Consider the following 18,266-nt stretch of genomic DNA (forward strand, 5'->3'; position numbering starts at 1 on the left):
ACTGGATTTTCACATAGTTGAAGAATTTTTCTTCATTAATTTCTATTTGACAGTTTACTGGCATCTTAATCAGTACTGGTACTTCGATTTGCATATATCGATCCGTGTTACACTTAATTAGTAATTTTTCAGGCTTCTGTGGCAAAACAAGAACTAAATTTTGAGTTATTTGTTCTATAATTGCCTCTGACAGGTTCATTTTCGTAATTGGGCAGTTTTCCATAACTATGTCGTCAAATAAATTCTCCACGCATACATCTCGGGGATGAGTTTCTTCTTTACAAAAGTAGATTTCTTCGATGATGGGACATGTTTCTACGTTGAATTGTCTCTTCTTCTCCGCTTGTGCCATATGAGGGTATTGGGGTATAAAAATTGATTGATTTTGGATTATTGGGAAAATATGGTAAAAGGAAAATGTTTCGGATCTTAAAATTGGTACATGGACTGCAAAGATCACTTTCGAGTCAACAAAATTTACCTGAGTTCTCAAAATTTGATAAGAAGATAAAATGTTTTTAAATTGGGGAATTTGTTTTCTTTATGAATTGATGCTAAATATTTAAGCATTTTATTCAAATTCGAAATCGGTAAAATACTATTATGAAGCGCATTAACTTTTGCAAACATAATAGCGTCATCTAGGTTATCTAGAAACATTATAATATTTTGGCAATCTAAGTTTAATTGCGTAATAATCCCGTGAAAACTAAGATAGTCTTGTATATCGTCATTAATACTGCATTTTGGAATGTTTTTAAACCAGTTTGTAGTTTTCGTTGATTTTCATTTAATTTCACAATAGTTTTATTATATTTATTAATTATGCCCTTTGATAAAGATACTTGTAGTTCTAGTTCTTTGGCTAAATTATTTTGGTTTTTCTCGAGTGTATTTATTGCTGTTTTATAATAATTTCCGCCGTCAGCGTCGAGAGTTCCAAATAGCCATTTATTTATTTTATCAACCGCGTTAATTAAGCCTCGTTCCTTACGAACATGTGGATGTAAATTTTCAAGTTTTTCCACCGTAATTTGTATTAAATATTCAGTTCTTAGAAGTAAATTTTCGGCAAGTCCATAATAATTTAATTATTTTAAATGCGTTCTCTATACTTACTACGTGATTTATTATTTGGCTTAAATCTACATAATGGATAAATGTATGTTTGTTATAAATTAATTTCGCGTTACCTATCTGGATAGGAAGTATAGGATTTACGAGTTTGGTAACTTGTACGTCTGTCGTTATTATTCGTTCGGTTAGCACTGCTACGAGTAAAAGAGTCAACATTTTGATCTTCATTGGTTTCCCGAAAGAATAAATTTTTATTAGCCTTTGGCCTCTTTGCACTATTTTTATGGTAATTTGTCTGTGTTGTTATTAATTTATTTTCCGTTTGGTGTATTAACGGTATCTTTTTAAATTTTGGAAGTTCTTTACTTCTAAATTTTATTTTAATGAAAGCATATTTTTGATCATTAAAATCTGCTGGTTCTTCGAAGTTGTTAAATATTGAGTCAGTTTCAAGAGCGTTCATATCTATTGGATATCGTGATAAAGCGTCAGCTGCTTGGTTGTTTTTGCCTTTTTTATATTTAATTTCATATTCATACTCCTCAAGTTTAAGTCTCCATCTAACGAGTCGCGAGTGTGGCTCTTTTAATGACATAAGCCACTGTAGGGGTTTATGATCCGTATAAATAATGAATTTTTGTCCGAATAAATAAGGTCTATAATATTTACAGCTCCAAACAATTGCTAAGAGTTCCTTTTCAATTGTTGAGTAGTTTATCTCTGCTGGGTTCAGCGTTCTTGATGCGTAGCATATCGGATGTCCGTCTTGGGATAAAATTCCTGAGATGGCATATTTCGATGCGTCGGTTGTTAGTTCAAACCTTTTTGTAAAGTCCGGATAAGATAATACTGGCTCTGAAGTTAGCACATTTTTACACGTATTAAAAGAATCAATGAATTCTTTTGTGTGTTCGACTTTGCTTTCCTCTTTCAAGCATTGTGTCAATGGCTTAGTGATTTTCGCGTAATTTTTTATGAATTTGCAATAATACCCGACTAAACCTAAGAATGATTTAATATCTCGTTGGGTTTTCGGCAAAGGATATTTTTTAATGGCTTCAATCTTCTTTTGATTTGGTTTTATACCATTTGGGGTAACTATATGTCCAAGGAATTCCACTTCTCGTCGTAAAAATTCGCACTTGTCCGCTTGTATCTTCAAATTAGCTTCTCGTAATTTTTGGAATATTAATCTTAGATTTTGAATATGTTCTGTTAGTCCTGTACTTTTAACAATTACGTCATCCATAAAGACCATACATATTTTATTTTGGACGTCTTTCAAAATTTCATCCATGACACGTTGGAAGGTTGATGGTGCATTCTTAAGTCCGAATGGCATTCTGGTGTATTCAAAATGTCAATTTTCTACGCTAAAAGCTGTTTTTTCGATAGAGTCCTCTTTCATTTCAATCTGATGAAAGCCGCTGGCAATGTCCAGTGTAGAAAAATATTGTGCACGTCCCAATTTATCCAAAATATCCGTTATGTTGGGGATTGGATATCTATCAGAAATAGTTTTTTCATTAATCTTCCGATAGTCTACGGCTATTCTCCATTTTTCGGTTTCTGATGAGACTAATTTCTTCGGCACTATCCATATAGGGCTTGACCATGGGCTGCTTGATTTTCTTATTATTCCTTTTTCGAGCATGTCATCTATTTGTCGCCTTACTTCTTCTTTGTGGACGAATGGATATCTATATGACTTCGTATGTACTGGTATTTCATCCGTTGTCTTAATCTCGTGCTTAATTTTCGAGGTAAATGATAACTTATCTCCTGGATTATAGAAAATATCCGAGAATTCTTGACATAATTATGTCCTTTTTAGGTTTCGTACGTATTTTTAGGTTATCAATAGTGTTATAATTGTAAAATTCGTATTGGTCAGCGTTAAATCGTTCAACTGGTAAGGGTGGTGTTAACTTGACTGATACTGTCTCGTCCGTGGGGTTTTGAATTTCAATTAGAGCGAAATTATTTTTTGCATATGAAATAGCAGATGGTATTTCTAGATTTTGTAGTTTTTGATTTTTTATAAAAATATCGCCTTCGATTTCACTTACTGGTATTTTCTTTAAAGATGTTTCATGTGGGTTTACCGTTAGAGTAAAGTTTGCGTCTGATTGTTTTCTGTATTTAAATGGAATTTCGTTGTTAAATCCTATTAATTTTTTATTTATTAAATCGATATTCAGATTCATATTAATTAAATCAGTTAAACCTATTACTCCGTCAAAAAAGTCGTGAAAATCAAATAAGATAAAATTTATTCGATAATCGATGTTAAATTCAGAAAATGCTTGTATACTAGCTTGAAATCTAGTATTTTGACTTCCTACTGCTGTCTTTATTTCGTTATTTTTATGATAAATGCAATTTGGAAAATATTTTTCAGCGATAGTTGGACGTAATATCGAACGTGAGCTACCCGTGTCTATTAGTAGTTTAATTTTTGAATATACGGTAAAGCGTTGTTAGAAGAAATATTAATTTCTACTAGGGTGGGTTGTTTGTTTGGCTGAGTTCGTGAAAATTTTCGTCATTTGGATTTTGTGTTTCGACGTTTTGTTTGATATGCGATGTTTTTTCGTACTCATTTTGTTCATAATATTCCTCAAATTGGTTATAATCATTATATTCGATTTGATTAGCAGGATAATCAAAATTTTCGTCGCATTCTTGATTAAATAATTCTTCCGCGATAAAATTCGGGGGTTGATTGTTGTTTGTAAAGTAATTTTGTCTTATCGGTCGTCTTGTAAATGAATTATTCGTTTGTCTTGAGATACCTGACATTGGTGTCGGTTTTGGAAGTTGGTTGAGTGATATTTGATTGGGTTTGAAAACATTTTGTGGGGGTCCGAAAACTTCCCGATTTGTTGGAAATCGTCTTTGAGGTATTTGCCTCGGTTGAATATTTATTGGTTGAGATGGAAATTGTGGTTTTTGGAATTGGTTTTGATATTGATTTGGATTTGAAAAATTGTTAAAATTGTTTGGCATGAAATTTGTGTTTGGATTTATTTTGGGCTGAAATTTATTTAAATTCGGCTGATTTTGGAATTGTTGGAATGGTTGAAAATGTTGTTTCGTGTTGAATTGTTGAAAATTTGGTGTTTGGAATTGTTTTGCATTGTTTTGTTGGAAATTGAGTATTTGGAATTGTTTTGAATTAATTTGTTAAAAATTGGGCATTTTGAATTGTTTCGTTGTGTTGCTTAGATTCCCATAGAGGTTTTCAAAATTTTCAAATTCAGAAACATAAGCAACGGGTTCCTCTAAAGAATCCGGTTGTTTTTGAGCGTCCCGGTGCATCCAGCTATGAATGTATTGAGCGCGATTTTGTTGTAATAATTTACATGGAATAGTTTTTCATTTTGATCTAAGTCTTCTGAATTACTAATCCGCTGTATTGCACTACTCTTTAAAAGTTGTAGCCTACCACCGAAATCAACTAAATGTTCGTTTTTGAACGGTCTTGTTCTAGTTAATTCCTGAATTAGACAATCTAAATTTCTCCTATCTGCGAAGCATTGAATAAGCGCATCTTTTATGCTTTACCAATCTGTCAATTCTGATCGGTTTCCTACCATTAACTCTGCTTTCCCTACTAGTTTGTCTATGATACAATCGAAGATATAGCTATTTAGTTCCGCATCTCCTAAACTAACGTAGGAATTTATTAATCTTTCGCACTTAGCAATAAATTTGTTTAGCGTGTCGCTATTTCCGTCATAAGGTTTAATGTTATCTACTTTAGATTTAAAAAGATTCCAATTAAATCTAGGTTCCGCACTACTCATACTACCTGAGCTTCGTTGTGGGGTCATTGTGTTTTTTGTCTATAATTAACTGCAGGTTATCATAAATGACAACAACTTTCTTATTTTATACGTAATAGGTAAAAAATGCCCGTGTTTATTTTTTCACCCATAAAGATTAGTTGGGATCTGTGATGAAAAAAGTCGGAAATATTTTGCCTTTTTTTTTATTTAGGATGAGTAGGCCATGCATATAGTTGCTAATGTCACTTAAGAACATAACTTTTATTCTTTTTTGAATTTTGTGTTCTGTCACACATAATTTTCGTGTCCAAAGTTAAGCTTTGTGCCAAAACTATGAAAAGTATAATATGATGAAATGTTACCTTTCGTCAAGCGAAAACGCAGAGGCAGCCAATGAACTTTATTTCAATACCAACGAGACCAGCGAATATTTCGGACGTTAAAATACAATTTAACTAATTATGAAAGTCTCAAAAAGCGAAGGCAAAATCAAAACCACTGAAATGAAGAACAGGAAATTCAGGATTTGAATATAATTGGAGAAGTATCAGAAAATCCAAGCAAATCCTTCTCACTCCACCTTTGACTACTTTAAAAAAACTATACTCAAGCTAAATCGTACTAAATAAGTCTAACAATTGCATGAAGGGAATGCCCGTAGAAGAATACAACATTAATTTTCCATTGTCTATTATTAGGAGTGATGAAGCAAAAATGGATTGTTACAAAATATTGAACAGATAACATTTGTATTCTCATGCATCAAAATTGGCGATGTCGTTTTGGATTCAATGTGAGGGTAGGAATTTTCCTGGGTTGATTTGTGGGACCTGGTTTAATTAAAATCTGACAGCCGACGGTTATACAAATATTTTGCCAACGTGTTGTTCCATTTTTGAAAGACGTGCCATTAATTCTTGGAAAGATATTCATATCACCACTCTCAACGCACGGATTTTAACTGTGATCTAATTGATTTTATTTAATGGAGGATATTAACAGATCTTATATTTGGAGACAGAATTGTAAAACCAAGGCAGGGTTAGAGAAAGTCACTCGTGAAACGTTTGCTTCCATGTATTCTATAGAGTTAGTGAATAGTTCCACTCCATACAGAAAATAAAGTAAGGGGTAAACCGCCTCCACAGTAGATGATAGACCGCCTATTCTATATATATATATATATATATATATATATATATATATATATATATATATATATATATATATATATATATATATATATATATATATATATATATATATATATATATATATATATATATATATATATATATATATATATATATATATATATATATATATATATATATATATATATATATATATATATATATATATATATATATATATATATATATATATATATATATATATATATATATATATATATGCATACATACATACATACATACATATATAATTAATTGAGGATTAATAAAATATTAAAAATTTAAATAAAAATATTTTAATATCCGATTATTTTTGGTTATATCCTTTTTTTCTCTTACTTCTCTTTAATGTATTTTATTTATATGTAATTAATTTATACTTAATGAACTGATAAGAAATTGAAATCAAATATAAATAAAATTATTTACATATTTAATTAGTTCTGATATGTTTTTAGTTGGGTGTATTGAAGAGGGCGGCGCCCAATTTGAACATTTATATTAAAATATTTCAACATAATCCTAATGTTTTTGTGTAGGTTAAAATAATTATAATTTTGTTTTCTAAATAATCAAAAATACTAAAATTAAATAAAAAATAATATCTAAAATTAAAATATTTTTCGTATTTTTCACTTGTTATTTTAAATCGACCTTATCATTTTTAAAGTTCCAGTGTTCATTAAACTATTTTAAAGGTTTTTTTATGGGCAATTTTCGTAAATTTGGTAACAAATTCAGATACCCCACGAACAAAAATGACTTCGTTAAACATAAGAATTTTAGAAATTATAATACTAAAAAACGACTTTATATGAATTTTTTACTTATTTTTATCTGCTGAATTAAAATTTCTCCGTCATAATTAGGGAAAGCTTATAGTTAGTAAAAGGCACCGAAACGCCTAAACATCTCCTAAAGTCCCAAGGCTGGAACGATAAAATGTAATGCCTGGGGGAAGCTCTGAAGAAGCCAACAGGATGATTGGCGAAAGGTCAGCACGTTCGACTTAACAACAAGCGACGCAGTGTAAATAGTATTGCAATACCTGGGGGTTGTCGAACATGCAGACTTTGAAAATGCCAGACTCAATCACTTGAACTACGTTATATAGCGTCAAAAGTAGTTACACTCGGTATTGTCAACAACCCAAGCTTTTTTAAAGGGTTTTCCACATATTTCTAGAATCACGAGTTGAACAATTAATACCATTTTAGGTATCTCCAGACCAGACATAAAATTAATTTTTTTCTTTGGGAAAAGGAACATTATTTAGTAGTTATAAAACAAAAGTTCAACAATACAAATTTTTGTTATTAAAATAAATGAGTTCACAAACAATAAATATATAAACATATATAAATATCAGTCCTGTTAGTACGTGTAAGCTTCAACTGTGTGTAACTATATTAGTTTCTTGCTTCCGATTTCCTAAAACAAAAAAAGAAAAAGAAGGAAATATTACACTCAAATTTCAAAAACAGAACATTAGAGATAAGCCGGATGCGAAAAGCTTTTCTCTTTACCTTGTTTTTAATACTGGCAAATTAGAAGATTTTAATTTGGAGGTACTTAAAGAAAGCGCGCTGTTGTCGCAATCGCTCTTCAACAGTTGCGGACAAATATCGTGCAATGCGACCAATTTCGAAGAATTATCTATATTCTGCGGGGTTACTCTCCGAACGCTGTTTTTGTTGCTTTTCAAGCAAGGTATACGGCTGTTCTCGTACGTTGGTATGTTCAAACTTCGCCTTCTCAGAACGACATCGGCCCTCTTCTCTTCACCAAAAACACAAGAAGACCGTTTAGCCCTTCTATGCCCTTCGACGGATATCTTCTTAAGGTTCTCTTTAATATCGTCGGTAATATTTGTTGTCGAGGTCTGCAACTCTTTCAGATCTTCCAGCGACAAATTTTCCACGTTCAAGTTTTCAATAGAAAAAACCAAATCTTTGTTATCGTTTGCCGCGGGTGCCAACGAATCGCTTTTGCTGGTTTCCGTAAGTAATTTCACGCCCGCGTCAATGTAAAAATGTTGGTCTAGGAAACTCATATTGCTGAAGAGAAAAGCGTAACAAAAAAACGCGAAAGCAATATTTTTTTCAACGAAAACTCACCTAGTGCTGACCGCTCTAGCTTTGGAAGTTCTAGATATGGTGGACCTCGTCACTTTGACGGTATGAGACAGTTTCTCGGCCTCCTTTAAACGACGAATGTCTACACGAGGACGTGGATGATCATTTCGCGAGTTTGTTAATTTACTCACTCACCAAGGTCCGCTGACATGCGCGATTTAATAGAAATGCTGCCTTTCGAAATATATTCCTCTTCTTCGATGCGCCTTTTCTCTTCAAGCACGATCTCGCTGTCGGTAACTTGAAGCGACCTCATTTGTTTTAGGCTTTTTTTTAGCATGACAAGAACTTCTTTATCCGTTTCCATTAATTCCAGTTTCGAGATCGCGCTCTCAAATTTTATTTGCAACGAACGGTCCACCGGCAAAACCAACATCTGCTTTAAGACCAGACACAGCTTGACAAAGCTTAATCTCACATTCGAGACGTGATCATCTAAAAATGTTTACGATAGAATAACGAATAGAAGAATATTAAAATTATGGATATTGACGTAAGTTCTACTTTAATGGCAATATACAAACCGGTTCATAATCAACAGGTCAATAATAAACAAAAACAAATCAATTTAGAAAAAAGCGAGGTTTAGTTCAGTGACGTATCACTGACCTGTTCTTTCACACAGCCTGAAAAGTTAAGGCCTAAGAAAAGCAGAGTAACAATTACGAAAAAGTATTGTACACAATGTAATCTTTAATCTTACAGCGAGGAACAATAATCGTTAGAGAATATCGTTTATTTGAACTTACACCTATTTTTACCTATAACCTTTTTTACCTAGCGAACACTGGTGCTTATTAGCTTTTGATGAAGTGAATTTACTTGGTAATTCATTAAAAAATTTGATTATTGCATAAGGATCGTTTTTAAAGCTCAGTGTGAGGTTCCCCTTATGCCTAATATTGATAGTGTGCACGTGACTTTTAAATTTTTATCTTAGAAAATAATCAAACAGAGTGCATATATCTTCCATTTTGCATGTTTGCGTGGCTTATACGCTCAAACTGCGGTTTTTTGTGATAACACTAACGACTCACACAAGAATACTTTTGTTTTTCTATTTAAATAATCCTTGTTTTGGTAAATCATCTTTAAATTGAAGTAAGCTTTTTGAAGGCATTTAGATAATGATTTCACAATTCCAGTACAACAGTATACCTAAATTGTTTGCAGTGTAAGTAGAAAGGAACTTATGTTTTTATTACCTCCAAACAATGTAAAGACGGACTTGTCAGCGTTTACCTGTAGGCAGTGGTTCTAGGAAAGATTCTGAATATTATACAAATCGTGATTCAGTTGCCAGCGCCTATGCCGATTCCTCTGGATAAAATAATAAATAAATTTATGTGTCATCGGCATAATAATGACTTAAGACACGAACAACATGCTTGTAAAAATTTGAAATAGAGAAAAGGATCGGGCCTGTGTTCCTGTGGAACATCTTTATTGAGATATAAAAAGGAAGATAATTTCGCCACTGCTTGAACCATATTACTGAGATAATGAGAAAGCAGATTTACTGCATTTACAGAAAAACATATGTAATGTAAAACTGATTGAGTATCAAAAGATTTTGAATAATCCTATAATACCTTCATCAAGAGTTTTAAAAATATCATTGGTAATTCTCAAAAGAGCACTTGTGCAACTGTGTCCAACTTTAAAACCATATATATGGAGTTGTAATACAAATACTTTTGTGAGTTAACTACTTTTTCAAAGATTTTAGAGAATGTTTTGATGAAAAACTCTAACCTAACTAACCAAAACAAAGCGAGAGAGCTTCTCCTCGGAGCCGTGGGTTGGAAATTTTCCTGGTTTTTGCGCTCCACAGTTATTCAAGATTTTTCTGGCGTTTTAAAATATTTTCAGGGTTGCACCACTGCCGGAAGTCGCTATTAGCTTCCATATGTTTAATATCAATTTCAAAGAACTTACGGAATGTATGGAACTTATGGAGCTTAACATTAATTCAAAAATGAAATTAATATATATGGTGTTCCATTTAAAATAAATAAGTTAAAAGCGACTTCCAGTGCGACGTTGAAAATATTTAAATATTAAAGACAATCTTGAATAACCACCATATTGGAAACACTTCAACTTACACAGTTTTTTAACAAATTGTTTACTGGTTGGTTTTATAGTGGTTTTAATTTTTCTGGTTAAATTTTGCAATACTCATAGTTTTTTGGGACTCAAACCTTTCACCTACCATTACTTTTGGTAATGGAATGAGGCTTCTGTCTATAGGAAGTTCTACAGTTGCCTCTCGAGTGTTTTTCCACTTAGATTTATCATCTGCCTTATTTAGTATCCTATAATAGTTTTATTTCCACTAAAAAAAAAATTCAGGCGCAAATTCGAGAAAATTAGCCAGGTAAAATCGTTTGAACGCCACAGATCTCTCTCTATTTATAGATTATAATTTTTTTTCACATTTTTTTAAGATGACCAGGGTGTTTCAGAAAACATGTGCCGATGCTCGCCTGAACAAATGTCATAAAAAAAATGAAAAAATTTTGCACGGCTACTTTGATCCTATTTACAAATCTTCTCTATTCTTCCTGTATTGGTTGCCCATAAATCGAACTTGCTGACGTTTCCCCAACTTCACTTCACTTCACTGGCTTATTCAGATCTTAACTGAAACTGAACTTTAGCGGAGTTCTAAAAAATGAATGCTAAAGAAAATGATGAATATGAACACCATCAGCTTTACTGCTTCATTAAGGATTTTTGTAAAGTCCTTTTTTATACTTAACACCCCGTGTTTTGGAAATCAAGGATTGTCGGACCTGCGTTTATATGAACTTTGTTTTTTTTTTAACACCCTGTATCTATATGGATAACCGGTCAAAGCCAAATTCAGGCCCAACTGCTTTATCAGTTAGAAGAGAAAAAGATAAAACTGGATTTCGAACTGTGTTGGTATTTGTTCACAAATTATTTATTTATTTCGTTTTGTGATGTAATGCAAGTTATTTGTCAGTGTTTCAAAGAAAAATCCGACTTATTCTATCTACCTTATCTATCCATAAAGAAAACCTCTGGACAGAAAATTAGTCAATATCCCGCGGTTTAACGATAAAATATAATATGACAACACCGCGGAAAGTTGCAATAGGTTATGCCATAGCCCATAGTTATCTATTTATTACAAGTCATTTGTCAGATTTAAGCGTTTCAAGGAAAAATCCATATTTGTACTTTATCTATCAACAAAGAAAAAAATCTGGACAGAAAATTCGTCAATATCTTGCGGTTTAACGATAAAATATAATATGACAACACCGCGGAAAGTTGCAATGGGTTAGCCCATAGTTATCCATTTATTACGTTTTGTGATGCAGTGCAAGTCATTTGTCAGATTTAAGCGTTTCAAGGAAAAATCCGACTTATTTGTACTTTATCAACAAAGAAAAAAATCTGGGCAGAAAATTCGTCAATATCCTGCGGTTTAACGATAAAATATAATATGACAACACCGCGGAAAGTTGCAATGGGTTAGCCCATAGTTATCCATTTATTACGTTTTGTGATGCAGTGCAAGTCATTTGTCAGATTTAAGCGTTTCAAGGAAAAATCCGACTTATTTGTACTTTATCAACAAAGAAAAAAATCTGGGCAGAAAATTCGTCAATATCCTGCGGTTTAACGATAAAATATAATATGACAACACCGCGGAAAGTTGCAATGGGTTAGCCCATATTTATCTATTTATTGCGTTTTGTGATGCAGTGCAAGTGATTTGTCAGATTTAAGCGTTTCAAGGAAAAATCGGACTTATTGTACTCTATCTATCCATAAAGAAAAATCTAGGCAGAGAATTAGTTGATATCCCACGGTTTGAGGTTACTTTTAGTGACAAAAATGGGAGAGTTACCTGCCAAGGACAACAGTGGCAAATAAAAGTGCTCCTTGAAATATCTAGAGCTGAATATGTCGATGGCGTGCGTGCACAAAACAACGTAAACTTGCCGAGTGTAGCAGCAATTGGAGTTGCACAGTTGGTTTGTTATGTTCTCTCGGATCCATTTCCGGTGATTCTCCTTCATGCTGTACCTCAATATGATGAGCAGTGTTCTGGTAGCTTGTGATCGAACCGGTTTCGCTTTCTAGAAGAGTTTTCCTCAATTAGAAGGTTGACTGGTCAAAAGTATTTTTACCTCGCCCAGAATGGCACTCAAAACGATGGGCGTAAAATGCTGATGAATAAAGTCGGATGGCATGCAAACCGGTAACCTTTCCATTTGTTTCAGAAGCGTTTCCTTAAGCCTCCAATTGTTCGTCTTAAACACTTCTCCTTGACATTTTATTAAAGCTCGACCTATTTCCAAAGTCGCTTGGACGGGAACGTTCCTGTTAAGGACTCCGGTCGAAGCAAATAACTCCATTGTGATCCCCATGTGCGACACGAGAGACTGGAGTACCTCTTCATCCTCATCGCGTAAGAGTTTCGCAAATTCCAACATAATCTGCTTGTTGTGCTGACCCAAGATTTTCGTCACTTCGGCGAAAGCGTTAGCGATAGCTTTGCGCACTAAATAACATGGATCTGCGGCTAAATCTTTGAATATCTGATGCCACTTTCCGTTAATTTCATTCGGCACCTCTTTTAACACCAACATTGCCATAACTGGCGTGCACGCTGCGCAGGATTCCCGACAAATCATATTCTAAAATGAGTCATGATAAAAATGGGAAAATGTTAAAACAGAAATATTTACTATGGACGGATCCTCTTCCAAATTTTCATTAAACATTGTCAAACCCTTTTGAGAAATGTGTCGGTAATATTCAAGAAACCACATCGCTTCCGCGCAGACTAAATATGGTTGCAAATTAATAATTAATTTATCGAATATTTTTGCCACAGCTGTATATGTTGTATCGTCTGCATAAAATACAAATTGTCAGATAAAAGAAATTATACAAAACAGTAAAACAATATACCTTCCACGGCGCTTCTGGAACACAATTTCTTAGTTAAAGGAATGATAGTACCTGTAACCGTTTCTAAAAGAAAATAACGACGATGATCTTGCGCCCAAATAGTTGACAAAAAATGCATTCTATAAATAGCAAAGGTGGATGCCACTTCCTCGGCCAGATAAAACCCAAAAAATATACATTTGAGTAAATGTATATTGTCAGGATACCACCTTGTATGAATTATCTACAGATGCCACCAGAGATGCCAGATATATATATATATATATATATATATATATATATATATATATATATATATATATATATATATATATATATATATATATATATATATATATATATATATATATATATATATATATATATATAATCTGGCATCTCTGTTGGCATCTGTAGATAATTCATACAAGGTGGTATTCTGACAGTGTTCGAAGTGTTTTCGGAGCGCGAGCATTGAAGATGCCAAGTGAGATTTTGGCGAAACGTCTGCAGGATTCCAGTCGGATGCAGGATTTGCAGGATTCCAGTCGGAGTTCAACGAGCGAACGGATGATATCCCGGAATATAGTGTCATCATATATATATATATATATATATATATATATATATATATATATATATATATATATATATATAATATTCTAATAAATTACCGGTAGTGACGCCACATTACATTCATTCACCAAACTTGTCTCTCTATTGTATGCAAGTTAGTGTGACCCTAATTTAGGAATGATTGAGGAGTGTAGGTCTTAAAAACTAAAAGAGAATTTTTTAAGTTATCCACCCTGTTAAATGATTCCTGTCACTGCAAATCTACATTTTATGACTCTCTAGCATTAAGAAACATAGTATAGCCGGTTACATAAAATCCTATAGCTTTCAATTAGAAATACACCAAATAGATCATGTGCTAACATTTTTTATATTACTGGAGTAAATAAACAACCACCCCTAACTAAAAAAATTGAGATTTGAGATTATTAATGGAAACTATGGAATGTTTCAAAATATCCATTGGACTGACTATCCAATTAATTTAAAAAATGACACACTTAGGGTATTTGCATAACTTACCAGAGTTTAAATAGGGAATAATCAAAACAACTGAATTTATGGCCACTGATCTTACATAAATATTTTCATCAGAAGACAACTCCACCAGCAAAGGTAGCAGACTCATTTTTATGACATGGTCCCCTAAACTGTGTAGGCCTACAAATTTAAAGGAAACTTAATTATCTCACTGAAATTCTAATCCCGAATATTTACTTTTAGCAACTTTAGGTAACTCTTTGCACATGGCTGCTCGAACTTCATGAAAGCAGTCCTGACACAAGCTTTGCACAAGCGGCAAAATATCCTTTTTTACCCTAGAAAAACTGACATTCATCATTCAACATTCATGGAGAATATTGTTTTCTTACTCAAAAGGGCTCACGCTTTTGTGCACAGCAATCTTTCCCAGTATTTTACAGCTAGAAATCCTGAAGTGCACTGGCTTGGACAGTTGTGACTTAAATATTGCACAATTCAAGACATCTTTCTTAATAACATCCTCTTTTAGAAATGGAATAATGGAAAGCAGGGTTTCCATCCATGCATTAGAGATTATAATATCCTTGTTTTCAATTCCCTGCATCACTTGATTGGTTATGTTTATAGGCACATCCATTTCCACAAGAATACTGAACATCCTGCTAACAGCTAAGTTAAATTCAGAAGATGAATGGGGTAGTTCTTGTTGAATTTTTGGCATAATTTTTGTGATGGTTGCATGGCAGTCATATTGAAAAAGCTCAGGCAGGGAACTGATTACGCTTAACTTTTGCAAATCATCCCCTTTCCTATAAAACAATTAAAATAATACCTTCTTAATAAGTACAGAACCACTTTACATGAATATATCTTCGTAAACATTTTTGTTATGTATTTCCCAGTCTTCATTTTCATATTTTGAGGAAGACATGACCATGCCATCAAAATATTAAACACCTGTATATTTCCATGTTTCAAGCAAGGATATATAGGTCATTGGATTTACGCAACACAAAACATTAACGCGACAATAACAATAATGCATAGGTTATGAAATATTTCATAAAAAAATTATGAATGAATATTCCACCACTAGTGGCTAAACATAAGCATGACTCTTCATTACGTTTTACAATTTGCTTCGTTTTTTCATTGTTAATCATAACTTTATTATTTTATTATAATATGTGGCTTTAACCGACATAATTTGGGCCAAATTCGTTGAACTTACGTACCCAAGAATAAAAATGCTTCTCTCTATTGGCCTATTTATGTAAGAAGCATCATCGACGGAATGTTTTTGGATTTCGCTGGTGGTCTGTAAATTTTTTTAAAGTTAACTCAATAAATAATTCTTAAATCAGTTTATGACAACCTTTCCTTGTCCGGGTTTATCTAGTTGTAAACTTCTAATTTCTTCGTCCATTTGTGATCGTTTGATCATCTAGTGGTATCCTGCTATTTAATGAAAATAAATTGCCATTTGTCATGTTTGAGAAAAAATTTCATCAGAGACAATTTTCTCATGTGTAATTAGAGATAAAAGTTTGTGGTAACTGTAACCAATTCCGCAAAGAAGAAAAAAGAAGAGAAATATTTCTTGCTGCAAACTAATCAGCTGATTGATTGATTGTTTACGTATTTCTGTGATTTGAACTTGGATCAAGTGAACTGCAGCTGCACTAGATCTAAACTAAATTGATTATGTTCTCAAGTAGACAGACGTAGCTAGAGCTTGTAAGCTGTGGGTCGATTAAATTGAAATTGTTTTTGGGCCTTGTGTACATGAGCACGTATGATGTATAAATTTAATTAATTTTTACATTTTGCCTATCACAACTAATTATCACGCCAAGAATGATACTAAGGAAGAAAAGAATTATAAGAAGGTATGTTACAGGTTGAAATAGTGGTCTTTACACTTATCTTTTTGCACTTTTTGACTTCTAGGTATTGATTTATAGTCCATGATCATTTCTTTAAAGTACCAAATAAGAAATTGACTTTCATGCTCACAATGTTCAGCCCAGACACAATGTCTCTGTTGAGACATATCAGTATCAATATATTTGGGGCTTCATTGATTCCATGCTTCTTGTATGTCTTGTGCCTATTGGATTTGTAAGTATAAATGAAACGTGAACAGAAAGTGCAAAAAGACTGTTAAAAGATGCTGAGTATTGTGCTAATGATTAAATGTTTATAATATTAAATAAATTTTTATAGGTTACTCAACATAATTCAGCATTTTTTTCAAAATGAGTCTCATAAAAGAACAAATTTAAGTTTTGGACAGAGAGAAATATTTTTTTTATTATAAAAGTAGAATTGTGTGTATTTTTCTTTCTAGAATAACCCTATTTGCATTTAAAATATCCCTATTGGTCTGTGTAATACTGTTTGTGATACTGCCGCTAATATTTAAGTATTCCTATGCCTTTCAGCGGAAAGTAGTATTTCTAAATTTCAGTAAGTAAGTAGTTGTGTCCTCATTTTTATATGTTAGTTTATATATTTTTTAGTCAGAATTCCTATAAATGCAGATTATGAACACCCTCAAAAATATGGATTACATGGTGCTCGTAATTTCTATCTGAAAACTGATGATGGTATAAATTTGGGGGTTTGGCAGATCCTACCAGAAAATCTAACCCATATCAATAAAAAAGATGATGAGTTTTTCACATCGATTTTAGATGATGGGCAAGATATAGTTGTGTACTATCATGGTAATGGAGGATGTAGGTTAACAGACCATAGAATAGAACTTTACAAAGTCCTAAGGAAATATTTTCATGTAATTGCCTTTGATTATAGAGGTAAACTGACAAAAGTTCATTTATAGTATTTTTTCACAACATGTTCGCAGATTATGGTGATTCTTCGAACACTGTAAAGCCTTCAGAGGAGGGAGTTATAAATGATGCAATCAGTGTTTATCAGTGGGTGGCTAATAGAACAAGTTCTCATATTTTTGTTTGGGGACACTCACTTGGAACTAGTATATCCACATATGCCTTAGCTAGATTGGCAAAATCAGGCTACAAAAAGGCAGCAGGTCTGATATTAGAGGCACCCTTTAATAATTTTAGGGATGAAATTAGTGAATTTCCATTGGCCAAGGTAAGAAATTTCCTTATTATTAGTTAACTTACTAAATTAACACATTATTTTAGTTTTTTCGACCACTTCCATGGTTTGAATACACCATAGTTAATCCAGTTGCTAGTAACTTTGAATTTGCAACTGACAAGTATATCTGCCACGTGAATGTCCCTATAATGATTTTGCATGCTGCCGACGACAAAGTTGTACCTTTTAAATTGGGATATAAACTTTACAAGCTAATCAAGCAATGTCCGAATAGAAATAGTGACATAATTTTTCATGCTTTTGATGGCAAATTCAAGTATGGCCACAAATTTATATGCCAGGCTCCGAGTCTGCAAGAAAAAATAAGGTAAACTCTAAGAGCTTAAGCCTTTATTAATAATATAATAATAAAAATGTTCTTTTTCTAGGGATTTTATTGAACTGGCCATAAACCATAAAACTTAATTTTTCACTGTGTTAAGGAAAAATAAAGCTTTACTTTCTCCATCATGTCCGTTTTATATAGTTCTATATAATGTGCAGACAAAGTGCAAGATTATAGAACATCTATTGCAGTGCGATAACAATGCTTATGGGGTCCTGTAATTTTGCAAACAAGTTTTTACTCACTTTTTAAATAAAAAATAATGCCGAAATAAACTATTTCCAGGCAAAAACTTGTTACAACTCGCCTTTACTCAACTCGATTTTAAATTTGTGCTTCCACAACTGCCCTTCAAATTAATTTATCCACTAGTGACAAAACCTTTTGGAATGGCATATTTCCTTGTCCGCTACACCAAGTGTTCGATAAAGGGCTCAAATAGGAGTTTTTTGAAGAGTAGATAATTTTTTTGCATACGCTTTGTATAAATGGACAGTCAATTTATTATAACATCCAATTCATGATATATTAAATAATATTTTATATAAATGGTTAAACCGTAAATATGTAAATAAATAAATATAAAATTTAGCTAATA

At 32.6% G+C, this 18,266-nt stretch overlaps 2 protein-coding genes across 6 annotated transcripts; one reads left to right on the plus strand and one right to left on the minus strand.

Annotated features, from left to right (window-relative positions):
• Positions 1–7,360: 7,360 nt before the first annotated feature.
• On the minus strand, positions 7,361–18,089 carry LOC132697929 (serine/threonine-protein phosphatase 4 regulatory subunit 4-like). Of its 4 annotated transcripts, none has more exons than XM_060663701.1 (14): positions 17,914–18,089; positions 15,566–15,645; positions 15,426–15,508; positions 14,580–14,999; positions 14,425–14,534; positions 14,230–14,367; positions 13,153–13,215; positions 12,927–13,093; positions 12,366–12,875; positions 12,083–12,314; positions 8,332–8,631; positions 8,179–8,278; positions 7,588–8,118; positions 7,361–7,492 (listed from the first exon to the last, which is right to left on the minus strand). In XM_060663701.1, exons 2-14 carry the CDS (start codon positions 15,632–15,634, stop codon positions 7,471–7,473), a joined length of 2,745 nt encoding a protein of 914 aa, XP_060519684.1. In that variant the 5' UTR covers positions 15,635–15,645; positions 17,914–18,089; the 3' UTR covers positions 7,361–7,470. The 4 variants fall into 4 exon arrangements, with proteins under 4 accessions (XP_060519684.1, XP_060519685.1, XP_060519683.1 ...); XM_060663702.1 differs by having other exon boundaries at positions 14,425–14,525; positions 15,566–15,648; XM_060663700.1 differs by having other exon boundaries at positions 15,566–15,648.
• On the plus strand, positions 15,671–17,915 carry LOC132697930 (lysophosphatidylserine lipase ABHD12-like). 2 transcript variants are annotated; one of them, XM_060663704.1, is made up of 7 exons: positions 15,672–16,079; positions 16,141–16,311; positions 16,541–16,659; positions 16,713–17,009; positions 17,060–17,313; positions 17,367–17,650; positions 17,712–17,915. In XM_060663704.1, the coding sequence occupies exons 2-7, from the start codon at positions 16,199–16,201 to the stop codon at positions 17,746–17,748; spliced, it is 1,104 nt and encodes a 367-aa protein (XP_060519687.1). In that variant the 5' UTR covers positions 15,672–16,079; positions 16,141–16,198; the 3' UTR covers positions 17,749–17,915. The 2 variants fall into 2 exon arrangements, with proteins under 2 accessions (XP_060519688.1, XP_060519687.1); XM_060663705.1 differs by lacking the exon at positions 16,141–16,311 and having other exon boundaries at positions 15,671–16,079.
• Positions 18,090–18,266: the final 177 nt, after the last annotated feature.

Source organism: Cylas formicarius, unplaced genomic scaffold (genome assembly GCF_029955315.1).
Source record: "Cylas formicarius isolate icCylForm1 unplaced genomic scaffold, icCylForm1.1 PGA_scaffold_2__14_contigs__length_35257938, whole genome shotgun sequence".
In the NCBI taxonomy this organism is placed as follows: Eukaryota; Metazoa; Arthropoda; class Insecta; order Coleoptera; family Brentidae; genus Cylas; species Cylas formicarius.